At 38.4% G+C, this 27,912-nt stretch overlaps 1 protein-coding gene across 4 annotated transcripts in view; it reads left to right on the forward strand.

Annotated features, from left to right (window-relative positions):
• The first annotated feature begins 444 nt into the window (after positions 1-444).
• MDFIC (MyoD family inhibitor domain containing) overlaps positions 445-27,912 on the forward strand; it is a 50,633-nt gene continuing 23,165 nt past the window's right edge. The window contains exons 1-3 of one of the 4 annotated variants that reach the window (XM_071552440.1): positions 445-538; positions 2,661-2,816; positions 12,009-12,140. In XM_071552440.1, the coding sequence (XP_071408541.1) occupies positions 2,726-2,816; positions 12,009-12,140 (223 nt within the window). In that variant the 5' untranslated portion in view covers positions 445-538; positions 2,661-2,725. Of the gene's footprint in view, positions 539-1,288; positions 1,463-2,117; positions 2,209-2,236; positions 2,388-2,660; positions 2,817-12,008; positions 12,141-27,912 lie in introns of those variants that run through there. The other 3 variants (XM_071552437.1, XM_071552438.1, XM_071552441.1) reach the window with 3 other exon arrangements.

Genomic DNA, 27,912 nt, shown 5'->3' on the forward strand with positions numbered 1-27,912 from the left:
TTGTGGTATACACAGCTGGACCCAGCTGTGGACAATCATCACAGTCTTTGGTATGTAATATATTATGTAATGCACAATATTTTTAATGTGCTATTTCAGTGGATTGTGCTTTTTGTGTATTGAGTTCTCTTACCTTTTCTTAATCTGTTTTTGTTTATCTCCTACTGTATCAGTTGCAATGTCTGCCAGAAACCCTGTTCATTCATCTAGTTGCTTTAAACTCTCCAATTGAACCTTGGCAGCATGAGCTCATCCCATCATTTTTTAAAGAAGATAAACTGAACGTCATGGAGTTTACCATATGGGTTTCAGAGATAAGGTTAAAAAAACCCACCAAAACACCAACCCTGGGTGGTATCAGCTCTTCATAGTCATTTATTATCCAATGAAATATTTTGAAGGCAGGGTGTGGTTGACTGAATTATTGCTCCTCCCATTGCTCTCTGCTGTTTCCAGTTTCAGAGGGAAAAACATAAGCTTGTATGTTGAGACTGAGTCATAAACTTTCTTCTGCTACTGACTCACTTAGGAGTTTGAGGTAAGTCATTCTACCTTATGTCTCAATTGCTCTGCCCTCCGGACAGCAAGGAGAGGACTATGGAAAGTTATGCAATGTTTTCATAGATGAGAAGTGTAGATATCGAGACCAATATTATTATCATTCCACAGTACAATAACAATTTAGTGTGCCCAAAATGGATTTTTTTACACAGCTTCTTTACTACAAAAAAAAAATCCTTTTTTTTCCAATTTTGTCATATGAAAATTTAAAGAAGGACTATGCTGTAACAAAAAACATCTTAGGTTCTTGAAATGCTTTAAAATTGTATCTCAGAGAAAAGTATATACATCTTTCGTCACACTGTTCTCTTTTGCAACAACAATGACAATAGTAAAGCTATACAGTGATGCAAAGTTACTGATGACTTCTGAACTATGAGTTGGCCCTGAGGGGTGTGGACTTACACACGGAACTGGCTCCTAGTCAGGTATTTACATGCTGTCCTGATTGTTTTGCAAACACAGCAGGGAAATGCTAAACTTTAAGAAGTGAACTTTTAATATCTGAGCATATTGCTTAGCATGTGTGATATCAGAATAATATCCATCAGTTATAGCCTCATATGTTAGGATGCAGTTTGTAACTTGATTATCTTCCTACTTTTGTGTCCCAAACAATATATCTAGCTAATTATCTCACTGTAGTGAGTCTTATCAGTATATTCCCTAAACCATAAAAAAAAATTTGCTTGTAAATTTTAAGGAAAATACATTTGAAACGTGGACCCACTTTGATAGGGAAAGGTGACATAAGCAAGGCAAAGCATGTAGATTATGGAGATAACGCATGAGCAATAACTGCAGTACCCCACGGTGTGGGCAAGAGCGGAGCACGAGGCTGATGATCACATCAGTCTGTGCCATGGAAAAGAAATGCATTTCCTATATGGAGAAAGTCCAGGTAACAATGCTTTGCAGACGACAGCACAGGAAGTACTTGGCACTCTAGGGTTTTACTTCTGAAAAATGCTTGCTGTATTCTTCGTGTTCTTTGAGTGTTTCTGTGAGCCCGCTGTGGTGTCCTTTCTATTGATATATCTGCATATTACCTGTTAGGGGCAGGGGCAGGTGAGGGCTGGCAGGGCCTGGAGAGGTGGCAGGGGCAGGTGAGCGGTGGCAAGGGCAGGTGAGGAGCTGCAGGGCAGGTGCGGGGTGGCAGGGCCGGGAGGGGTGGCAGGGCCTGCGGCGTTCCACGTGCCGCTCCCCGGCCGAGGCGCAACTGGTGGCGGGGGATGCACAGCGGCGGCCGCCTGTGGAGCGAGTGGCTGCGCGCCCCGGCGTGCCCCGCTCCGTGCCCTGCCGCGACAGCCTCCCTTTAATGTTATCCCGGTTTTTTTCCCTCTTGCCTGTTTCTGCCTGACGGATTTCCGTCGCCTGGGGGAATTTCCATGGCTGGAGGCCCGACTGGGGGCAGGGGGCAGCGAGGCGCCCCGCGGCCGGCCGCCCCCAAACCCGGGCCCGACCCCGCGCAGCCCAGCCCAGCCCAGCCCGGCCCGACCCAGCCCAGCCCGCAGTCCCGTCGCTGGCGGCCGGCAGGACCTGCACGACCGCCGCCCCGAGCCGCGGCCGCCGCCAGCAGGAGTGGGGTGTTTCATTGTCCGGAAATGATGGAGAAGGAGTGACTGTGGCGGCGGGGGGACAGCGTGTGTGAGTGCCAGGCTGTGCGCGCCACTGCCCGGGGCAAGGCCCGCGGGTGCAGGGCGGGAGAGGAGGCGCTGCCGGGGCGAGCGGCGCGGCAGGGAAAGCGCGGGGAGCAGCGCGAAAGCTCCCGCGGCCGGGACGCGGGGAGGGCCGGGCGCCGCGGCGGAGCGGGAGGAAATGCGGAGGTAGGGCAGGGCGCGCTGCGCTCCCGCCAGCTCCGCCGCGGGCCCCCCCGTACCTCCCGCGGCCCCCGGCCCAGCGCCCACGGCCACTCCCGCCCCGCGGCCGCCGCCCCCCGGCCCCGCCGGGGCTCGCCGCAGGGGGCGGGGGGCGCGCCCGCCGCCGCGCAGCCAAGTTCCCGCCGCTCCCTTGCTCTCCCTCCTCGTTCCCTAGCCCCGAGCCGTGAGTTTTCTGCATAAAATACATTAACAAGCCCTTTCATTTGCTTGTTCCTTCAGGGTCGCGTGTTAGTTTTGTTGGAGAGGGGTGCAGGCTCTCTGTTACTCGGCGCGAGAGCTGGCAGATGTCCCAAGTGAGAGAACCTCTTCCTCCGGGGCCTGGAGGGCCAGAGCAAGCTCCGACTGAAAACACCTCTTTGATCTCTCTCCCGCGAGGTAAGTTACTTTAAAGTTTCTCTGTAATTGTTGCGCCTTTTATTGGTATGATACATTTACTGATTTGTTTTGTGGATTTTAATCCTTTTCTTTCCTCTTCTCCTGCCCTCCCCTCTTTCGTATATCTCTCCAGCACTTTCACTTCACGTCTTTATTGTTTTAACCAGAAATGCCCATGTGAAAAACGAAAAAAAAGGAAAAAAAAAAAGAGAAAAAAAAGGTGCAGCGATCTTAGCCCCGGTTTTCTGTACTTGAAAAACTACAGTCGTTCAGAGGCAGATGCTGCTCCTTAGAAATTGCTTTCCTGTTTCTCAGCTTTGTGTTTGTGTTTAGAAGCTCTTTGCTCTTTCCTGTAAAAGCTCTCCTTCCAGGTTCTGAAGAAAGTTAAGGAGGGTTGATCCAATAGCAAGAGTGTTGTTGAGGTTGGAGGTCACTGCTGTTTTTTGGTTAGGTTACTCTGTGATGCTGCAGCTCAAGTCAGTTTCTGACAATATAACTTGTTTCATTTCAAAAGTTTGTTTAAAAGTACATTCATCTTAAAGAGAAATTCAACTTAAGTTGTATTTGCATTTGCTCAAAATACGTTGATACTCTGATCACCTTCACTTAGGGAAGCTTGACAAGGTACATTGCAGGTTATCCTGAAAACTGGAAAGTATGTTTACCTCTCAAGCCCCGGTCTATGGAGATGAGAATTTATTTATTTATTTATTTACTTATTTTATTAGTTTAAAGCTACAGCTTTGTTTTCCAGAATTCTGACAGGAGTTTAAAAAATCTCCAAAGAACAGACAAATAGGCTTGTTCAAGAACTGTAACTTTATTCATAACTGGTTAACTGGAGCAGTGCCTGGTAACACAGTTGTGCAACTGTGGATTAAAGATGCAGTCATGTTTTTGTAACTTGGAAAATCAATAGCTGTGTGAAATCAAAGCTGAAGACTCATTTGAGAGACCAGAAAATATCCGTAGCTAAGTAAAAAATGTTTTGGCAAGGAGACATAGCAAGTTGGCTTGTACTTATCTTATTGTTGGTTGGGTTTTTCTGTCCTAAAGAATGACTCATAACTTCTAAACAGTCAAAATAATAAGTTATTAAAATAATAAAAAAGATTAGATACAGAAGATCAAGCATGCAGAACTGAACTATTGGAATCATATTTTTGCCAGAGCCATCACTACCTGTTAGTTGTGTTTATTTTCAGTGTGGTGTTATCTGTCATGTGATCAACTGGCCACACGGGTTGAATTCTGTATATAGGCCTTACATCAAAGTTACTGTAGTTGTAAGTCAGCATGGAAAATGGTCTTATTCTCACAGTGCCACTTTAAATTGAGTTTTCACTATGAGCTAAAATCCTATGTAAGATTTTCAATACATGCTCTTTTTTTTTTAGTGAAAAGTAAGGAAAAATACTGATTTGTCCACTGACGAGTTATGTGCAAGAAGGCTGAATGACACAGTTACAGCTGACAGCTTTCTTAGGGATCAGTAAGGTACAAACAAGTGTAATGATTCAGGTTTACTCACTGAACACACCTTTCAAGGCACATGCTCAGTTTTAAAGCATATGTAGAGTTCAAATAAAGATGAGGCTGTTTTTTAACAGAATTCAGCATTCAAATATATAATTTTTATTCTAATAAACTTAGCTTTAAGGATAACTGTGGATATTTGTTGCGTTTTTCTACCTTAAGTCTGTTGGGGAAGTGGGGGTGGAAAGAGGAAGAGGTGAGTTCATAACATTTCCAGTCTATATTCCAGCATTTCTGTTGTCAGCTTTGCAGCATGTGGTTACAGGGTAAGGTAGTTCAGATATTCCAGGGCTGAAGATCTAAGATAGTATGTCTGAGACTTTCAACAGCCCCTATCCTTTCACTCTATCCCCAGGACATCCAAAATGACACTGATTTCTCTGTAATTTGGTGATAATTTTAAAAACTATGATTGAAATTCATATTATTTCTGGAAATGGCTCAATATATTTACAGTGAGATACTTGAAATCTGTGTGCACCTATAATTGAAGGTTCCTTAATCAGGAAAAGATGGTTTATGTTGTGTGAGTAATAAAGTATTAAGCACATTCCAGTTGAAAGGAATTTTTGATTTGTAACACCATACTTTAATCTGGTTTCTATATTTGTGTAACTGGTATAGCTACCTTATATCCTGAGAACAAACTTCTCTCTTCTCTCCCATAGTTCTGTGGGGTATCATAAAAAACTCCAGATATTCCAAGTGCTCCTTTTGCTTGTTATATATACATTCAGATGCTGAAGATTAATTGCATTTCCATGAAAGGAAAAGAACCATCAACTGAGTTTTGAATAGTCAAAAATCACTGTCCTACACCTAATTAAAAATCAGAGAAAAGTGATAAAGCTTGGGCAGATTGCAGGTATATTCATAAGTTATGGATATAGTAAAAACTGTGGTTCTGAGACATAGTTTAGCCTACTACATAGGTGTGGCATGCTCTGGCTTCAAAAGAAAATTTTGTGTGTTACTTTAAACCAACATGCTCTCTCAACATCTCCCCCATCACTGTTCTTCCTTGTGAATTAATTTTTTAATTAATTGATAAATATGAGTGAGAATACTGGACTTCACTCCTCCACAATTAGTGTGCTGTGAGAGAGAGCAAATGAAATAAGTGTCTTCTTTTGTTGCACTATCAGAACTCAACTTCAGTCTTTAAATCTTTATCCCTGTCATTGGAGTCTCCTGCTCTAAGGTACACACTGGAGGATGAAAGGTTTAACCTAATTTCTGTAAACATGTAAATTGTTGCCACATCCTTCCAGAAGTGTAATTCTACTTATGCACCCTTGTTCAAGATCCTGATCATGCTCTCTGTCTTCTCCTGTAGCTCATTGCCCTTGGAACCAAATTATGACTACTTCTACCTGTGTGATGTAGTCAACAAATAGTGTCATGTCTGTGCTCAGACCACTTCAATTTGGCTGTGATGAGGTACTTTCTCAACTAGTAGGTACCAAAATATTGTCCCTGAGAAAGGAATGTGATAATTAGTGACCATTAGATTCTCTGCTTTGAGGAAAATGTTTCGTGTGTTAGAGGTTCTGGTGTGATTATTGCCTGGACTCTGGGTAGGTAGACTTTTTTCATTAAATCATCTTTATTTGAATAAACCATGGATTATAAGAGAGAAATTCAGTGGACATGGAACTGCATTTAGAGAATCAGGACACATTTTAGAAAATGTCGGACTCTCATCTGTAAAGTATTTGGAATGCTTTTACTTTTGCTTATTTGTTGCTAACTGTAACCTAGAATAACAAATGCATAATATTTAGCTTTCTCAATTCAGAAAGAAAACAAACCCAATAATAATAACAACAATAAACAACTTATTTTGAAATTGAGATAATTTTACCTGAACTATAGTAACTCTTTAGATGATGGAAATCCACTAGAATTTTTTATTTTAATGGGGTGGGAGAGGAGGATGGAGAGGTCTTGTAGAAATATCAATGGTCAAGTTCTGTAAGTGACTGTTCTCTCTGGTGCAAATCATCTCGCTGTTGCTGAATGGAGATGTAGTTCTGAGTTGGTGTTTGAACAAACCATATTCAGCAACTAGTACTTCCATTCAGAAAAAGTACAAAGTACTCCTCTTCAATAACATGATTCAAATCCCTTCATGTTTTCTGTACTTAACTGTTTGCATGATGAGGAGCACTAAAGGAACCTGCTGGCTAGGTGAGACTGGGTTACAAAAGATTTAATGCAGGGAATGCTTGAACATTCTTCAGGCAACAATGATTATTATCACCATAATTATTCTGCTTTACCAGCAGTGCCTCAGTGTTAAGAGTAGTAGATTTTTTTTAACGATTAACCAGTGTACTCAGATTGCTCCAACTTACCAAATACTTCCTCTCCATTTGTGTTCCACTTGCAATCTGACAAGAGTTGAGAGAATCTGTGTTAATTTGTTTTATTGCTGTGTGCCAGTAATGAGGCACTTATTGAATATTACTGACTAAAGTATCTAAAACTCTGGTAAATAGACGACTGACTTCAGTTTTTCATAAAAATATACTTCTGCTTTCTGTTTCACATGGGTACTGTTCCAGTAGAGTGATTCATGCCCACATGGGTGTGATAGACTTGTGTTTCATAGAGTTGACTGTAAAAGTCTTGCATCAAATTTGAAAATACTTTCTTTCATGGGCTACTTTTATATCACAGTAATTCTTAAATTCAACTCCAGGCCCTCAAATTTCGCTTTTCTTTAAACATTTTTTTTCCTAATAAATAGCATCCAGCAATGAGTGTGTTATCCTACTGTTTTTATTTGGATCATCAATGCAGTTTTGAAGTAAATCTCTTGTTTGCCTCCACTTTGATTTGCATTGCAGAACGATCCTAGGGAGTGACCTGGACTGGATTCCTTTTACACAAAGTAATCGAAAGATGCACTGTATGAATGTGCCTAATTCACTCCAGCCACTAATAAGCCTTGAGTCTTTGAGATTAATTCTGAGAGCAAGTCCAAAGTAGAAAGACCCTGCAACATGTATAATATGGTGTATGTTCTTAAAGTTAACTCTTACGCTGCACATGCCCAGTTTCATTGGCCCATGCTGTTGCTAATACAACCATAGCTATGAAGTATTGCTTAGCACTTCTGTGAAACTGGTTTTGTATACTTGTGAAGCTTTGTTGGATGAATGACATCAATTTATAACTGACCACATAATAAGTGTAATTATTTGTGAAAAGAAGATTTCACTTATGTATTTAACCTCTTAAATGCTTCAAATAATGCAGAGTACTTATTTGCACATTGCTGTTTATTTTTAAGTTATCATGACTCAAATTTGTTCTAGCCTGTCAAACTTGTAGTACATTCATAGTTGTTCCATAGTTTGCACCTGGAAAATTCTGTGTAAGAATTTTCCAGGAAGCTCAGTTAAATTGCTCAATTTTGAGAGACTAATTTTTCAGTAGCATTTTTGAGAACATCGAAAGTTGCAATGAGACATATAAGTGAATACCCCTGAAATGAAACTAGTTCAAATAAGTGGTTTTTTCAGTTTTAAAACAATCAGATATCTAATTGAAGGTTTCTAGCTCCATAATTGATCGTTTATAAATGTTAATTAGATGTTACAACCTTAATGAAATGAGATTGTTTCAGGCAAATCATGAACTGGAATAGGCATTTTGTTATATGAACTGTTGAACTTGTTCTGTGAAATGCCTAAAAGTTTTAGGCATTTCATGAAGTAAATGGTAGGTGTAACTGTTATTGATTACATTGTAAAACCTGGCATTATCATGGTTCTTTTGTGTTATTGTTGTAAGGAAGTGTTAGAAATGTAGTATTTGTCACATGATTTTCAGTCCCTCCCAAAAATTGTAGGCTTGAGACAGAGAACTGATTGTTATATTTCCTTTTGGTAATATTCTTTGACTTTTTTTTCCTCATAGATCTATGTTTGTGTTTTGTGGGTTTTTATGTTTGTTGGTTTGGTTTGGTTTTTTGGTGTTTTTTTCTTTTTTTTTCTTCTGTAATTTCTCTTTGCTTTGGAGAATTCATTCAGGATGATTTTAACTTTGCATGTGTATGTAAATCTGCATGTATTTGTTCTAGGATAGCTCAGGCCTTCTCAGGATTCATGTTTATGTTGCAATAACTGGGTCAAATTTAGGTGCCTAAGTAAGCTCTGCCCTGTGCTTTCATCTTTTTCTGTGCCTAAATAAAACTGTTAGACTGTTAGTGACTCTGCATTTTTGATGGTCAGAGTGACTCCACTGTATCATTTTGTCCATTTTGCTTATTCCTCTCTCCTTGATGAGAATAATGCACCCAGGTTTCCAGAAGCCTTTCCCAGAACTTGCTTTTGCTTTACTTGTTATTTCGTGCAGTCCACCACGTTGCTGGTGAACAGAAAATTATTATGTCATAGCAGCAAAGTCTTCTGTTGTTGCAACAACAGGATTTTAAATTCATTTTATGTACAAACTCATAAATTTTATAGGCAAACTCTAAACCTGTTTCTCAAAGCCAGTTTGTCATTGTACTTGTCATGCACTCTTATGGTTCACATGCCTGTAAGAGCTGGCTGAGTCAGAATATAGGCTTATGTGTCATCTAATGAACAGAAATCAGCTGTCAATCATGGTCTGAGAACATGCAACCCACCTAATGTGGGCATTTGTTTCCATGTGTATGTTGCAGAGTTACTGATACGTTAAGATACAATACCATGTTTGAACACACTGAGATCCTCTTCTGAATAAAGGGGTGTCACGAGGCATGTGAGGGCAGCTGGAGTGTGAATGTACAAATGGACAACCAGTTGGAGAAGAAAAGTTGGTTATTTGTCAAAGCCTTGAGCCTTTTGAGGTGTGTCTTGCAAATCTACACACATCAATTATCTTTTCTTGCTCAGCAACAAAAACTGAGGGGAGGAGGTTTTAGTGGAGGTCGCTGTTGCATAGACTAGGTCAGGCACTGGTCTGTTTGTGGGAGATGGTGAATTGTTGCCTTTGCATCACCTGTTTTATTTTTCCTTCCTGTTTTCTTCACTTATTAGACTGTATCTTGACCCAGGAATTTCCTCCCTTGGACTCCTTCTGTTCTCTCCCCTAGTCCTCCTGGGGACTGGGGAAGGAAGGAATAGCTGTATGGTCCTTAGCTGCTGCCCAGGACCTTAGCCTACCACCCCACTGAGCAGGATCTGTCAGAATGAGGTGCTTCAGAAGGCAATTCTGGAGTGCAAAGTAAGATACCAAATACGTGTTTCATGGTGTATGTTTCTGTTAGGCACCTTCATGGGGAAGTCTTCATAGGAATTCAATAGATCGAAGAAGAGATACTCAATATTACTTGGTGTAAATGTCCTCTAAAAATTGTTGTTGTGCAATTGCAACATTGTTTCTTTTTAAAAAAACTTTTTAATAGTGTATTACATCTTTCTTGGTTTTGACTGGTCATTTACAATATCCAGCTAGAATAATAAAAGTGCACATGAAACATACATATACAACCTAGATAGTTAAAAAAAAGAGAGAAAAAATACTGATCTGAAAATAAGCAGAGGGGTGAAAACTAAATCCATATGAATAATGATACATTGTATTCTGCACTCCTTTTCAGATTTCTTAGATAGAATTGTAATCTACAACACTGAGGGTCCCATAATATTAACATTATTGTTTCCTTAGAGCCATTCATTGTTTACTACATGAAATAATAGGGCACTGCAAAGTTCCATCCTATACAAGAGAATTGTATACAGTACCTCTGCAATTCTGTACTAGCACTGCCAGGTACATATTGTAATTTTGGTGTTGTTACTGCAGTAAAGTAATTTAAGAGCAAAATCTCTTGAAATAGCTCATTTAAGCTTAGTGTTTTTGGAAAGCAGAATGCTTTTAAACTGGCTCTGTCCAGAACACTACTTATTTTTATTCAGTCTATTTCAGAGCACTTTTCAAACACTTTTGAAACACATTTGCACCTAGTACTTAACTGCACAGGCAAAATCATCATATTTTAATACAGTCGATTTGTATTTGATAGACAGTAGGTAGAAATAATTTGTATTTGATATGTGTCAAAGGGTGGAAAAACTTCTTTTTCTTCTTGTTAATAGGAATAGGATGAGTATCTTGGTGAGATTAAGTCATCAGGGCAAGGGGCAAAACTCACTGAAGTCAAGTGATACCTTTCCAATCATTTCAATAACTATGCCAATCCCAGTGAAACGGTTCCTCTCAGGATGGACAGGAGGAAATATTGACAAGTTGTTGAAGAAATGGTGGTGGGAGGGAGGGCTGAGAGAGAAGTGCCATGGAGGTAGCTGGGTCAGACATCTCAGAGGTGCAAATTGATAGAAGGGGAGCAGCGGTGCTTGAAGGCACATGCTACTATACACTCAGGAGGCATATATTATTTTGAGTGATATCCAGTGCCTCAGTTTAATAGGGTGGATAACAAAGGCAGAAAGTTAGGATTTAAAATCAAACTGCTGTGGGTTAAATGAAGAAACTAACCTTTATTATGTCACAGTAGCACTAAGTGATTTTCTATGTCTCAGGACTGGGATAGTTGCTTTTACAAGAATATGGTATCATTACATTGTGATGAGGGATTTATAACAGACTTTTCAACAGTTGCTCATTTAGATTTACTGTAAATATTAATTGTTGTATGTATGCTCAAAAATACACAAAATACATGAGACTGAAAATATTTAGTGTTTTCCAGATCCCTTGAGTAAATGATATAAACTGATAATCTCTTGCTGTGAATAATGAACAAAGTAATTCCAGATTGAAAATGTTTCCTTGAATGCCAGTAGGAAAAATCTGTAGCAATCAAGAACAGAAAGATCTATGTGAATTTGATTATTAAAACAATAATGACAGTGAAGATGAAAACTGTTACTTGCTTTGGTTTGGGGAAATCCTGCTCCGTATGTGTTAACTGGCAAAATCATCAAACCAACATGATCTGTTATATTGTGAAATAAGCTTAAGAATCCCTGAAATAATCTTACTGTGGAAATTTCCCTGCATCTTCTGTATACTTGGAGAGAAGAAATATTTTTTGTTATAAGCTAAATATTGACTTTATTCAGCAACGGCTTTTAAAACACCTTCTTTTTTTTTTTTTTCAATGAAAACCAGATAATTTTGCTGTAATTTTCTGAATTTCTGTACTAGTAAATTTTGAAGTTTCAACTGTATTTGTCTTTCATTATATGTGTAATTTTAAATAACAGAGAACAGAACTTTGTGAATTTTTATATGCTAGACCCACATGTATGTGGGCAAAAAATAATGGGGTTTTTTTGTGTGTGACAAAGCTATTTAAATTTTTATATGAAAATTTTGTGGAAGGTAACTAGATATAAAAAACCGTCAACCATAAGTTGTTAAAAAAGCTGCTCAGTATTATTTGCATGATTAGATACGACTGAGGGACTTTCTTAAACAGAAATTATTTTGATGTGTACTAGAAAACAAATTGAAGATCAACTTTATTATTAGAAATTAATTCTAATGAAACAAAATGAGATGCTGAGATAAGTTATATTTTATGCTAGATAAGTTATATTTTATGCTCTCTTTTAATTTTTCAAAAATGAGTTTTGCTCACATAGAGAAAAAAATATAGAAACTAATATCTTAAAATGTTTTCTGACTTAGAAAAAGCTGATCAAGAGAATACTGTGGCAGAAAATAAAGATATAAACCAGCCTTCCAGTAACCAAAGTATACAAGCAGAGATACAAGAGCAGTCCATCTGGGGAAATGGCACTGATGGTGACCTCATCACAAGTAAGTATTTCCAGAACAAATTGCTGCCTTTTAGACTTGCTTTCGCAGTGTAATGGGATACTGCCTGTTGACTCTGTTAAATGTGTGTCAAATGCAATTGTGGTGCAACAGTAATGCACATCTACTGAATTTATTTCCGAGATTGACTCCTGTCAGCATGCATAAGGAATGACAACAAAGAAAGATCTGATTTGGGTGGTGCAGGGTAGTATAGACCTCTGTAGCATCTACATTTTAAAGCCTTAATGTTATATTCTTCCTGTATAATTAATAGTATAATCAGTAGGCACATGTATTGTAGTGTGTGAGTGTGCTGGGTGTCATTGCCCTTGATTTCCCAGGCTCTACATTTAAGTGGCAGAGTAAACTATGATAAAAGCAGTTGCTTCCAGATGCACAGAGTACTGGTCAGGTGTAAGTTTTTTAAAAGTTTTGAAACCTAAAGGCACTCCTTTCAAAACTAGAATGCTCTAAGACAAGATTTTAGGTCTATGCTATAGAACTGTGGAGTTATATAAATTAGTTTTTATAGGTTCACCTTCCTAGTGTATGTCTTTAAATGCTTTAAAACGTAAAAAGGTATGCAAGGTTATTTCCATTTTTCTGTCTTGAGTTGAAGATCATATGCTGTCCAAATGATTACCCACAATTGCTCCCTCCTAAGGCAAAAATATTTCTGTCAACTGCCAGAGCTAAACTGCTCTAAAATTCTGTGAATGCTTGAACCTTAGCTGTTCAGGGGAGGGGCAGCATGAGAAACTGTTCTCTAATTATAGGGTGTATTCAGAAAGCAAATGGACTAAATGCCGAGTGGTGCTCCAGCTCTCTGAGGTCGTAGCCTGATCACACACTTCAGGGTCAGTCTGTCTTTGCAGTGTACACAGACTACACTGTACACAGTGGGATAAATTTGTATTTCTGAACTTGCTGTTGTCAAAACTGGTGATTTTTGCTGGAGTTATCTGTTTCTTTTCGGTTTGCCTTTTTTTTTTAGGTTTTTGGGGGTGGTGGTGTTTTTCTCTGTTGATTTTTAGTCTTACCTATACATTCGGCTTCTTCTGAACCTTATGCTACCATTTGAAGTTCTTTTAAAATCTTACTTAATTCTTTTCTTTCTAAATAATGAATCCCAACCAACACTTATACCGCTAATGTATTGAATACTTACATAAATCCTTTTCAAGAAACTTGAATTTAGCACAGCAGATCTGACATTTTAAAAGTAATTCTTAAAGGGCTATAAAGAGGAAGAATTGTCCTGCACAGATTGAGAGTTTGCTTAATCCCAACAGATTATTGTTTAAAACCTAACTGTCCCTGGACAAACAATTGCTTTGTGCTTATGTAGAATATGTAGAAAGGTGTATGTGGCATGTTCTGCATTTGGAATGGCCTCCTTCTCATTCCCTCTTCTTAGAGCTTCCTTATTCTTGTACCCACATGAAAGCAGATTTATATCATAGCAGTTGGCAGCATGCCTGAACTATGGAGAAATGGAACAAGGACTATAGATTGGTGCTGTGCTTCCTCTAAGCTGTTCACCACAAAGACATATTGCAGTGGCTGCACTATGGGAATGTGAGCAAATGATACATTTTTTCAACACGTAGTAGTAGATATTGAAGCTGAGTATGCAAACCCCTGGTAAAGCAACTCGATGATTATATGTAGTTATATCTCTGTGGTGGGAGGGTTGTTTGCTGCTGAATTTAAAGAAGTTACAGGGAAAAAGGCAAAGATAGGATAAAATTCAGAGGTGTAAGGTACTGTTGCAATCTGCACAACTGTGCTCGTGAAGCCACCAGAAATTTTACCCTTGACTTTATGAACAGCATGTTTAGGTGAAAGCTGTAAGTTTCTAAAATCACTTAATTCTAATAACTGTATTAGAGACACTATTATGGGTCATATTTGTTGAGATGCTATGATGCAAACCTCTTTTCTTCAAATTAATGATTTATTTTTAACCTTTAATTCAAGTCTTCTAGATGGAAGGAACAAAAGTGATGAAATTAAAGCAACTTCTTAACTTCTTTTTTTTTTTCTTTTTTTTTTGGTAGGGGGTCTGTTAGTATGGAAGCTAGTTCTACTTTTAAAAATTGAGGAACTCAATTACAAATACTTCTTGTAGTTTGCAGAAGTTTTGCAACTTGATATACCTAATAACCAAAGTTTGAAAACTAGAACAAGTGCAGCTTGTTTATCACAATGCAAGGAGAAGCTTCTTTATCACAAACATTACTCAGGTATAGTAAATATTGTAGCTCAGAATGGTCTTGATTCAACCAGATCTATTACATCACCAAACTAAATTTTGCAGATTATTACATATTGAAAGACACTTTCTTTAAATTGTTTTAGGCAGGGCAGTTTTCTCAGGTATTAACAACTCTTCACCACTATCCTAGTGATTCAGTTTCTTTTTTTCCCATACAGATTGTTTTCCACCCCCACAGTTGATACATACTCCATTTGCCTTAGCATTAGTTTTTACTTTGCAAATGTTTCCAGCACTTAATTTCCAAGGTTTTCCTTGTTTGCAGCTGTTTTATCCTGCTGTTATATGGAATTAGATTATCTGTCAGTTTTATTGGCACACCAACAACAAAGTCCAGTGTTAGAGCCCCTGTAATGACTTCATTATGTATGATTTTTCATTTGCACTTGTGAACTCAGTTTGCCAGGCAACACTAGTAAACTAAAATGCTGCCTCCGTTTTCCACAGTTAGATGTTTTATATTCACCTTGCTCCACCCTTTCAGTCCTTTTTCCAAGCTCCCTTTTTTTAACCTCTAGAGATTTCCTCCAGATTAGCCTTTCCCCCACCTTCTTTGGAGCATCCCTTCTCCCTGTGAATAAAAACGTTCATAACATCCTGGGCAAATGGTTAATCTTATGAAAAGCTTCAACTAAGGAATTAATTGTTTTTGAAGAGAGCTTGAGAATCAAAATGTTACTGTATTCTGATATACAAACAAGAAAGAGACATATAAGAAGGAAACAGTTGTGTTAATTTTCTGTATTAATTGTTAATATACTTGCATAACCTGTTACTGGAATACTGTGTTCAGTTGGAGAAGGATCAGGGGAGAACCACAAATATCTCAGGAATGACTGGAGTAGTTGAAGGCATGCTTATTGTGGAAAACCTCCTGGAATTCAATCTGTTTAGTGTTAACTAGGGGCATAAAGAGGGGCTTTGTGTAGTCCCTAAGAAGCATACCACAACAAACAGAAATTTGGTAAGACAGTTCTTCAACTTATCAGACATAGCAAGAACTGCATATAATGTCTGGAAGATCAGTTAGACTGCAAATAAGGTGTACAGTTTTATATACAGTATTTGAGAACAGAAAGAACTGCCAAATATTTAGTGGGTTTAGGTGTGTTAAATTGACTTTACTCATCATAAGGTGTCCTTGCTATCCATATTCTTAAATTTTAAACCTGAATAAAGGAGAGTCTTTCCATAGTGGTTTCCACAATTGGGATGACCTCTGTGTTTTTCAGCACAGATATTCTTCAAGAAAATGTGAAGACATTCCTTTCCCTTCACAGACACACATATATTTTTAGTTTTATTTCAGGTTGTAGAGGTTCTGCTTTTCAAAAGAGGTTTAGAATAGCTCCATCTGCTATCTTCTTCTGCAACGCATTTTAAATATCTGCAGATGCCTTCTGCTTATTTTCATTGTATGATCTGGTGGCCTGTAATGGAGTGGTTCTGCTTCTGTTATCACTCTCCACTGGGCAAGTGAGGAAGAGTGGATGTTAAAAGAGCAGCAGGGTAACCTGTGGCTACAGGAATGAAGCCGTAGCAGTTTTTGCTGCTCTGTGTTACTACAATGCCTTGCTTTGTTCTCTGGAAGAGGTTGGGGATTTTTTTTCCCTCGTAGAGGAAAAAAGCTATAAAGGTGGATTTCAGAATATTTAGGTAGAATTTTTGCAAAGGGCACTAGGTTATCATCAGTGTGTTCTGTTATACGGGGAAAGGAATGTTTAGGAGGGAAGAAAATGCCAGTCTTGAACACTATTTACTTGTGAGGATTTAATCTCCTTTCCGGTCCTCAAGCAGAACCTTAGCTATGTGATATTTAAGAAAACAAAAAACATCTACCATAGATTCAAATTGTCATGAATAATTGATTGATAATAATCCAGTTCTCAAGATTAAATACCTAAAATATGCCCATGTTTTAGAACACAGAAAGGTCATTGCTATCCATCATTTCCTAGCTTCAATTGCCTTTCTCCTCCAAGGAACACCCTTCTGATAAGAGTGGTTCTTCAGAGAAAGGGGTGCTTCATTCAGCTCTATGGGGATCAAACAATGTTAGATGTTCTTATGCCCACTATTTTATTTACTATGGTATTCTTTACTGTGTTGTGCTTTATCGAAATATAAACATAGATATTTTCCTCTTCTGATTGTCTATATTTTTATGTTGACATTTTTACTTTACATGGTTCTTTATTTAATTTTAAGGTCTGAAGATTCCATTCATCTGGCTAAATGAGTGTTTTCTGTAGTTTAAATTATGTTGTTTAGGTTTCGGACTTTTTTCCAACAAAGAAGGTAATCTGCTGTTAGAACTGTTCATTTTATTTGATATTAATCCAAATATCATTTTTTGGCTATTGTATGGGGCACACTCATCTTACTGTGATTTCAGATGATCCTGTTTATTCTGTCTATAAAATAATGCAAAGTGCTTGAGAGAATATAAATGGTTCTCTTCAAATCTAGAAATTATGACAAATACAGTCTTTTTCCAGTATAAAACAGTGTGTGAGTACAGAAATTGTACAGAACAGATTAATGGAAATTATTATGCAGAGTCTGACAGGTGTATTTGTTTAGTTAAAGAAGTAATTTATGTACAATGTTCCAAGTATACCCAGGTATAAAAGATTTTGAACGTATGAATGAACCAAAGTTAAATCAGTTCAATATGTACATACAGCAACACAGTATTAATATATCGGACCTACTTTAAAAAGATCAATCTTTGAGGAATCTGGCTATTAGAAGTAATGGAGGAGAGAAGTCCTCCCTGAGAGCTCTTCTCCCCTAGTGATGTTCTAATCCTCTCCCCAGCATAGAACTACCCTGTATTCCTTCTGTTTCTCCCCCTGACTTGGCAGATCTCTTACTACTTCTGTTTCAAAAGTCCTCAAAAAACCTCTTCTCATGCCTATTGAGGGGCCTACTGAGTTGCCATAGCCTTTTCATTTCATTTTCACAGAAACACAGAATGTGCTGAGGTGGAAGGGACCTATAAGGATCATCGAGTCCAATGCTTAGCCCTGCACAGGACCATCCCTAAGAGTCACACCATGTGCCTGAGAACATCATCCAAATGCTTCTTGAACTCTGTCAGGCTTGGCGCTGTGACCACTTCCCTGGGGAGCCTGTTCCAGTGCCCAACCACCCCCTGGTAGAGAGGGATTTTCACAGATAGCTGTACCCTTACAATTACAGTCTTTGGAGTGTAAGACAGGGTCTTTGGTGTTAGCCTGGAGAAGAGAAGAGGAGTTTCAGGGGTGACCTTAGCGCTCTGTACAACCACCTGAAAGAAGGTTGCAGCCAGGTGAGCCTTGACCTCTTCTCCCAGGCAGTTAGTGCCAGGATGACAGTACATAGTCTCAAGCTGTGCCAGGGTAGGTTTAGGTTAGACATTTGGAACAATTTGTTCACAGAAAGGGTGATAAGACATTTGAATGGGCTGCCCAGAGAGGTGGTGAAGTCATAGTCCTTGGAGGTCTTTTAAGGAAAGAATGGATGTGGCAGTTGGTGCCATGGTCTACTTGACATGGTAGTGTTTGGTCATAGGTTGGACTTGATGATTTCAGAGATCTTTTCCAGCCTAATTGATTCTCTGATTCTGTGGGATTCTGTGTTTACTGAAGTCACCCGTGAAATGAGCAAAGTGTTGCTACAATTAGTCCCTTGTATACAGAGCTTTTAAGATGCTGTTGTTTTCTGTGTTGCCTCTTCCCCTCAGCTCTAGGGTGAATGCTCTAAAGCAATGCTGTTAATGATGGACTGAGGTAGATGAGGAATTTGTATGCTCTGTGGTGAGACCATATGGATAAATAAACTTCTTGCTGTTGTTGATCCATTTACAGAACAGTAGTCAACTTTAAGAGAACTTTAAGCTGTTGCAGATGACCATAAGATAGATGCATGTATTCTGCCTATCACTACTAGCCAGAATTACCTGGAGCCTTTAATTTTCTCTTTTATCCTACTTCTGGCTTTCAAAATTTCACCTGAATTTATGGTCTGAGGCTGGGGAAGTTTGGATGGAAGTAATCATCCGTATAAGACAAAGGTGAAATTCTTTAATTAACATTAAGATTACTGTGCTTGCTGTGTTTGGGCTTGAAGTAAATTGTACCTTAATTTTGGAATATTTTCCTTTGTTATATTGGTACTGTCAAGAATTAATGTGTTCTTATGCCTAGATGGGAAAGAATATTTATATTCTTTTCCTGATTATTTCCACCTATAATGGAAAAGTACAATATGCTTGTACTAATTCCTTGAAGAGGAAGAGTAATAAAACTCGACTGCATTCTGTGTGAAATACTTTACTGCAAAACCAATGAGTCAGTGTGGTTTTAGTCTCCTATTTTCAGTACAAATGGTATTCAGTTAGCCATATTTAGCAAAGAAAATGCAAAATTACAAAGTGTATGAAAGTATCATCATGAAAATTGTACTTTATGAACTTGTCTACTGGCAAAAATGTCGAACTTAAACCATGGCAAAAGTTCTCTTTTTCTCTTTTTAGTTTTATTTTTGTATTTGCTGTCATGCTTGTGAAAAGCTTAGAGTAAGTTTATAGACCTGAAAAGTAGTACTGTATGTTGTGTGTACGTCAAAATAATTAAATGAATTCTTAAAATTTTTGAGTCAAAATGATTTTTAATAGTTTGAATTTTTTAAAAAAAATTCAGTGATAAAAATAGTGAAAGATGAAGGGGGACTCATGGTCACAGCAGAAGCCTTAGCTAACTAATCATGGTTAAATATTTTTCTTCTTTATGTAAGTGTGCAGAGGAAAGAAGGGTCTGAATACTGCTTACTTCTTCTGCATTCTGGTAATACGTATAGTGCAAAAGCATTCAAAAGTACCCTGAAAGTATTTTTGTAAAAGACAAGCTAAAACAGGAGCCTCTGACCTATTTGTGTGTTGTTATAGTGGTGGTGTTCTGTTTTCCCTTAAAAAATTCTTCAGTATCCAAACACAGAGGAGCTTTTTGAAAAAAATTAAAATGTCAAACAGCGGTGGTCACTCAAGCTATTTCTAATACTGGTGTTGTTAAATTATTCTACTGATGCAGTAGGCCTCCAGATATATTTAAGAGAATGATGAATTATTTGTCACCTGAGCCTTAACTATTTTTAAATGAACTGTAGAATGTGAGAAACATGTTTTTGTATGGAGACTGCTCTTCAAATTTGTGATTATAAACTGCAAACCCATAGCATTCTAACACAAGAACTTCCAAATTCTGAGTTTATGTCTGGACCCATGAATTTTAGAGGCTTAAATTTTACTTCTAAACCTCCTTCCCTCAAATTCTATGCAATATCTCAGTTAAGTTTTCACTTTGAATTGTACATATTATGGCACTTGTTTAGAGAAAATTTAGCAATGCTTATGTTAATTACAGCAGAATATCAACTAAGAGGTTCTTCAAGCTTAAGTGAGTTCTGCTGATTTATAGCTCAGACTTAAGATTGTATAAAGTTTGCATAAAATGTTATGAAGGTTTGCTTTTGAGACAAATCAATTCAAACAAACTGTTAGGCAAGCCTATTAAAAAAAAAAGTGGGCTATGAGTCACATTTGACCTTCAGGGCAAGTTTTTGCCACTGAGAGACAGCACTGCCCATTCTTTGGTGGAGCAGGGGCAAGCCTGCCTTTGAGTGTGGGTAGCTCTGAAATAGATCTTCAGAAATCAAACCTCTTAGTTAGAAGGCATTACTTTTCCCCATCTCCTTTCTTTATTAGCACAGGTGCATATTTTAACCATATTCTGTAAGTTGCCAGCTGGAATAAAAGTCCCATTTTGACAGAAAAGCAGTGAAAGATTATTATGCTGACCAGAACTGGTCCTAAGAGCAGTGTCAAACCAGAATAAATATATTTTTAGGTCTGTACAATTCAGAAATACAGGAGATCAGTGAAGAATACTCTTTTTGCTTGAATTTCAAAATGAAGGAAACCAAGTTTTGGTGAGGAAATTTGGGATCAGCCTGCCTGGAAAAGTTTGTTTGAAGGATCAAACTCAATTTATCACAGTGGTGACACAGAAAAATATTTGGATGGTGAGGCAGGATACATAGCTAACTTTGGATAATGCAGATTTAGTTTTCTTATAGGTGGTTTTATCAAATTACACTATGTCATTTAGTATTTCCCAGCTTACTTTGTAACTATGACTTTGTCAAGTATTTCCCTGCCTCGATACATACTCTTTTTACTGTGTAAGGATTTTTTAGTGATAACAATCGCTATCATATTTATGATTTAAAATCAGTATTGAAAAATATTTTTGTACAGTAAGAGATCTTTCAGTGGGACTATACAATAATTATTCTATGAAGTAACCAGCAGTGTACATTAGTGCATCTGAATTAGTTACAAAAATCTTACACATTTTTCATAACAGTCTTCATTACAGCTATTCTGTGAGCTGTTCTGTGTTGGATCAAATCTTGGAAACTTGAACTTATGTGAGTTTTGTCTTTACAACAAATAAGACAGTGTTTAACTTTGGGAAGATATGGAAAGGAAAAAACAACTTACAACACCATTTTTAAGGAGGAATTCTAGTAAAAGGTATCTTTTTTCTTAATCTCTTCCTCTTCTTGTTCCATTCCTTTGACTGTTACTTCATCTGCTTTTCTGTCCACTTGATTTTCTGATTCCCATCTGTAGCAGAGTGTTATGCCTGAGGAATCCTTTTCCTACAATTTAATTGATAAACTCAATCTAATTTTTAAGTAAATCACTATTTGGTTTTGATTCTTTGTATATTACAGAGCATCTGCTATTCTAGTTCTATGAGAACAGCCTAACAGTGAGACCTCATTTACTGTGCTGTGCTCCCTCCTCGAACAAGAGAAAATAACCTGGCAAAAGCTTTTGTTCATTATCACATCTACATCCACCCCAGGGACTCTGCTGGGATAGCTGGAATAGGGCAAGAAGTTCAGGTCTCATTAATATTTTGTTGCACATTTGTGGGACAGGTCCTTATGGAAAAGGAGAGAAGACTTGTTTGATAGCACGGGGAAGGTTTGCATAGAAAATACAATTTGCTTTCAAAACTTAGAGATAAAAATACATTTCACAATCACTATAATGTTCACAATCACTTCAAAGTTTTGATTCATAAAAATCCCCTGCAGAATCTGGGGTAATTTTGGAAGAAAATAAAGGGTATATATCAGTCATATGGTAGAGAGTGGTGGCTATCATGGAGGACTCAAAGTTGGAAGAGTCCTGAAGGAGTGTTCACATTTTTAATAAATTATTCTTCATCCTGTTTCTCATATTTGTTTTATAAAGTAAAAGTAGAAAAGACTGACCCATCCCTATTATAATTCTGACTCTAAGCCATTTTTTATTCTCTGTTTGCATAATTTTCTCTAGTGCCCCCTTTCCCTCTTGTTTATTTGCTTGAACAGTCCTTTTTTTCTGTTTCCCTACTTCTTTCTGTATTACAATGGCATACCTGTAAGCAATGACAGTAAGATTGTGCTTCGAGGCTGATTGAAAATATTTTTAAAGGGCTTCAGTATAAAAGCCTGTTTCAGCATCTGTGTCTTAACATCATCATTTAAGCCATTTCATAAGTAGCAATGAACTTTCTTATTAGAATAAATGTTCTGGCTATTGGAGAATTAAAAATGAGTTAAAATTAGGAAAATTATACTGTGCAAGTCAGGCAAAAAACACCAGCTGTACAACACACTATGAAACTCAGCTTCTAGTCATGTGATTATGTGAGACTTAAATTTTTATAAAATAAAAAAATTGAGCTGGCCCTTGTTTGTAGCCGCTGTCAAAAGCAGAAAGTTGAAGACTGAAAATTGAGAATGCCAATAAAAAGAAAGTGTTCAAAAATAAAATATTGATGATTTTTGTGTAGTTTGGCTTCTCAGTACTGTACTGTACAGAAACAGGGAATTTTTGCTAAATTATCATAATGCTAATTAAATATAAGGTGGTAGGGAAATGTTCCCGTTGTGAGTTGGTAGTTGTACGAGGCTAAGAAAATGTTATGGCACAATAAAACATGCCCAGTTATGCTGAAGGTACACTAAAGAAAAGGGTGCTGGAATTAACTCCAGAAGCAGGGTTATGGCAGCAACACAAATAAAATGGCAGACATGACTCTTCACCAGAGTGGATAAGGAAGTACTGAAAATAGTGTGGTTCTGTCCTTGTACCAGTTATTTGAGTGGTTTTCCTAGGTTTTTTTTTTTTTGGGGGGGGGCAAGACTGCAGGAAGTGTGACTGAGGGGTTTCCCAAGCAGAGAACAGTGCACAGCACAAAAGGGATGGAGGCAGCAGTTTGGCTCACCTGTCACCAGCCTGGTGAAGTGGCTGCTGGTGCTGTTGTGGGGCTGAAGGCTTGTGTAAGCAGCAAAGGAAGGTTGTTTGCCTTTGATGTAGTTGCTGTCTTTGCTATGAGTTTGCTGCTGTACTTTGGATCTTTTTGGTTAAGAGAAGCTTGCAGACTGAGATGTGGCTTTTTAAAGCTCTTGAATTGCAAAAGGACAAAAAAAACCCCCAAAAAAGTAGCTTATTCCTAATGCTTTCACTTAAAATGCTGTTTCTTTTCTGTAAAATCCTTCATCTTATTGCAAAGCCTTGTAAGAAAATGTTTTTAAATGTGTAAATGGATATTTTCAGTATTGTGAATAATACTGCCATGGCACTGCACTATCTGCAATCCATTAAAAAAAAAGTAATTGTGATTAATGTGCAGAAGGATTTCCTATTTTTCCATGACTAAAGGGAAGTGTGTCTTCTAAATAAGACAAAACAAAAGGTTTTCAGAAACAACAAGATCCTTGTTGAATCCAGAATTGAAAGCATGGGCCTTATTCAAATTTAAATGCTACTTAGAGGTATTTTTAATCAAAATGTGAACTAAATAAAGTTCAGTGGGTCAAATTACATAGTTGTATAAGTTGAAAGAAATATTTTTAATAGAGGAAAAATTCTTCCATATGTAATGCTGAATGCTTTTAAACATGTTGGAATTTGAATATCCCCCATCTGCATGTTAGAGATAAACTAGTATTTTACTGCTCTTCAGTCACTTCTGCAGAATGACGACTTGCAGGTGCTACTGGCCTCTACTGCGTTAATGTCATAGACAGTTATGTCTTGCTTCATGCACAGAGTGAATAATCAGAAATTTAGCTCAGTTGTGGAATGAAAGAAAAATGTTTTACAGGTAATTTCATCCCATTAAGACAAGTTATCTGTTACTTCAACTAATCTGATGTTTTCTCCTTTGCATTTAATGCATTTGTTTCTCCCAAATTTTTGTGCTTGTAGCTGTTTGTCACTGATGTGACACCATATTTTTCTAGCAGGAAATCTCAAATATCAGAGCTTTTTTGCAAATTGTTTGAGCAGCTTATGCTTCACTTCCTTTCAGGAAACCAAATGCATCATTTTTACAGGAAGTTCAGTCTTTACCGAGCACAGTCAGCAATCTGCCTTTTGCGCTGCTTGAAGGGATGGGCCTGGGAGCAGCAGGCAAAAGCTCATTTAGCTTTTTTTTTTTCCTTACTATATTGAATTTGTGTAATGGAGGTTGTGTATAAAAACTTGGACAGGATGAGTGGGTTTTTTCCAGCTGAGTCAGAAAGAGGTCTTCCTAGATCATTATGGTATAATACAGCAAATAAGCGGTTCAGTAAAAAACATTTGCCTTGGTGCTAAGCAGTGGTGACAGTGATTGCATATTAAGTGCATTCAGTTTTGAATTGAGCACATGGATCTCTTAGCTGAAAAATGTTTATATTCTGAAATATCTCATTGCCTTTCCCTACAGCATATGAAACTACCATTTTTGAGTAAAACAAAGTTGAATTGCCTGTAGAGTGGGGAAAGGAAAGGCAGTGAGCTGTGATACAGAAATGCAGGCTTTAGTCCATGGCAACTTTTGGTTTTGAATCTAGAGAAGGGAAAAAGAGAATTTAGGTTTACAGAAGAGGACGTTTAAAAGGGTATTCTCAAGAATTTATTTGTACAGTTTGCAAAAAGAACATTTTTATCAAGGGAAGCAGTTGATGTAGTCTTTTTAGATTTCAGTAAAGCTGTCAATACTGTCTCTCACAGGATCCTTCTGGACAAAATGTCCAGCACACAGCTGGATAAACACATCATGTGATGGGTGAGCAATTGGCTCACTGGTCAAGCACAGAAGGTAATGGTGAATGGGGTGACATTAGACTGGTGACCTGTCACTAGAGGGGTTCCACAGGGCTACTTCTTAACATCTTCATAAATGATTTGGCTGCAGGACTGGAAGAGTTACGAAGCAAGTTTGCAGATGGAACAAAACTGGGAGCAGCTGTTGACTCCCTCAAAGGCAGGGAAACCCTGCAGAGAGACCTCAACAAATTAGAGGACTGAGAAATCTCCAACTGCATGAAGTTCAACAGGGAAAGTGCCGGATTCTGCACCTGGGACGGGGCAACCCTGGATATATGGACAGACTGGGGAATGAGATGCTGGAAAGCAGTGCTGTGGAAAGGGGCCTGGGGGTGCTGGTTGATGGCAGATTGAATATGAGTCAGCAGTGCCCTGGCAGCCAGGAGGGCCAACTGTGTCCTGTATCAGGCAAAGCATCGCCAGCCGGGTGAGGGAGGGGATTGTCCTGCTCTGCTCTGCACTGGGGCAGCCTCACCTTGACTATTGTGTGCAGTTTTGGGCATTGCAGTATAGAAAAGATACTAATCCATTAGAGAGTGTCCAAAGGAGGGCAGCAAAGATGGTGAAGGCCCTTGAGGGGAAGCCATATGAGGAGCAGCTGAGGTCACTTGGTCTGTTCAGCCTGGAGAAGAGGAGACTGAGGGGAGGCCTCATTGCAATTAAAACTTCCTTGTGCAGGGAAGAAGAGGGGCAGGCACTGATCTCTGTAGTGACCAGTGACAGAACTTGAAGAAATGGCCTGGAGTTGTGTCGGGGGATATTTAGGTTGGATATTAGAAAGAAGTTCTTCACCCAGAGGATGGTTGGGCACTGAACAGGCTCCCCAGGGGAGTGGTCACAGCACCAAGCCTGACAGAGTACAAGAAAAGTTTGAATTATACTGTTGGGCACATGGTGTTACTCTTGGGGATGGTCTCAATAATCCTTGTGGGTCCCTTTCAACTCAACATATTCTGTGATTCTGTGATTTTTGGGTTAGATTGTGCCATATCACTTCAAGGCACACCAAAATAGTTGGTTAAAAAGAGGAAAAAGAGCTCTTATCTCTAGGTCATCCTGATGCCAGGCTGGTGTGTCAAGTGGCATAGAGCAGCCCAAGAGACACCTTTGGTGACAGTAGCTCTGGTTGGACTTTCTGTGTGTGACTCAAAATCTGGGGTCCCTGGAGTGCTTTGGGATGAGGAAGCCCCATTCATCCTGCCCAGGGCATAGCAGCCATGTGGATTGGTGAGCGGGGTTCTGGGCCCATCTGCCAGACCCTGCTTGCTATGAGGGAATTCCTGTAGCTGAAGGACACCCATATCAGGGACTAACCCTTCTCAGTGTGTTTAATGTTGTTTGTGCAGGTATGTACTGCTTGTCTTTCTCTTCACACTTTGTTTTTGCAAGATCAGGAAATAGATCAATACTTGCTACTCTCTCTACTATGTTTCCACGTCTTTTTTTCTCTTACTGACAATCACTATTTATGCAATCTGTAGAAATGAACAGCTGGGTCATGAAAAGTTATGATTGTGAACCTCAAGTCCTCCCTGCTTTCTAACACAGAATTTCCATTTTCCATTGTGCTGCTATTGCTGAACCTGTGGCTGATTTTTGGCCTGGGTTCCAGGAGCCTCTGACCTGAGCAGAAGGGGAGCTACTGCTCCAATGCTAGGTCACTGTATAAAGTATGATGTGTTTATCTTTATTTCACTGCTTATCAACTAATGATTTATCATTTAATTCTTTTATTACTTAAAAAATTTGTAGCAAGCATTTCAGATCTAGTGGGATTTAACTTGTGAGTTTTTTTTTGTTTCTTCTTCCATATTCTTGTGCCCTGACAGACTGAAGTGGCTCAGCTAGTGTATATTTTTTTCTCTTTGTCTTCTTCCCCTCCAGTGCTGTCTTTTTCTGGGTGGTTGCTATCTGCTTTTATTCTTTTGATGTTTTTGCCCTACTATTGTTTTAATAATGTAAAAACCTGAGTTTTAGACTGTTCATCTTAGTTACTGTCCATTTGCTTCCCCTCTCCATTTTCCTTGCAGCTATGCTTTCTTTCTTTCTTTGGTTTTCTGGTACTTGCTATCAGCCACTGCCAAACTTAGCATTAGCTATAGATTGCAAGAAAGAATAGCAGAGATAAAATAAGTGCAGCAATGGAATCACAAACTCGGTTAGTGGTGTTACTGGTTTAGCACCAATGTTCTCTATTCTCCTGCTACATTTTTATATTATTCTCTCTTTGTTGCTGTCAAGTTTTTATTCCTGTTTTTGATTTCTGCATCTAGTTAGTATTCTTAATAGTAACACTGGGTATTGCTCACAATTATAGACATTACAAAACACAGTGCACTGGGAGCAGGTGATCACACTTGAGGGAGAAGAACGCTTTTTGGGATCTTCTGAAATTCTGTTACTTTTGTGAGTTGAGGACTAGAAATCAAGGGACAGCAGTGAACATTAAAGTAATTGCTCATGCCAAACATTTGCCTTTATGTTGTTTTTGAAACGAAGTACAGCCAGTTTATATGCATTTTTGTATGAGTTTAGGTGAGCGCAGTAGTCTTGACATCTGAAAACTCAGCATATAGGGTCAGTGGAAAATAAACCTGACCTCTGAATATTTTCTCACTCAGAGGCACATGGTGAATAGGCTTCCCTTGGGAAGCTGTTTGCCTCACCATCCCACATTTTTTCCTGCAGTGAAACAGTGTGTAGTTTGTCCATGGTTGCTGGGGTTTTGAGGAAGGGAGCAGGAGATGCTGTGGGCAAGAGGAGCAACTGTTTGTGCACTTGCTCAGGTTATGGCTGTTAATGATATTGAGGTTATCTCTCCTGTCTGGTACATCCTGCTGTGCCACTTATGAGGCAATACCCAGCAAGCGATATCTTGTTGTTTGTAGCTTCTCTTTGGTGTTTAGTATTTGATTTAGGAACAAGTAACACAGTGGTGAGGGTCATTAAAACAATTTCAAATATTTGAGTTAATGTCTTAAATTCCCTGGGACACCATTATGTCTTTATACAGTGGTATAACTATATGTTGTAGTAGGTACTAATTGCATAACTACTAAAATGTCATGCCAACAGCTTGGATTATCTTTTTTCCCACATCTAGTAGTTAATTAACCTTCCTTTTAAAATTAGCGCTCCAGAAGCAAAACATTCTGTTCCTTAGTGAGTCTGCACACCTTGTGTCCTATATGGTTTCTGGGACTGTCTTCACATTTATGAAATTACTGATTATTTGTGTTGGAGAAACAGATAAATTTCATAATTTTAAGAATTAACGAAAAACTAATTCTCTTATC

Source organism: Pithys albifrons, chromosome 3, assembly GCF_047495875.1.
Source record: "Pithys albifrons albifrons isolate INPA30051 chromosome 3, PitAlb_v1, whole genome shotgun sequence".
In the NCBI taxonomy this organism is placed as follows: domain Eukaryota; kingdom Metazoa; phylum Chordata; class Aves; order Passeriformes; family Thamnophilidae; genus Pithys; species Pithys albifrons.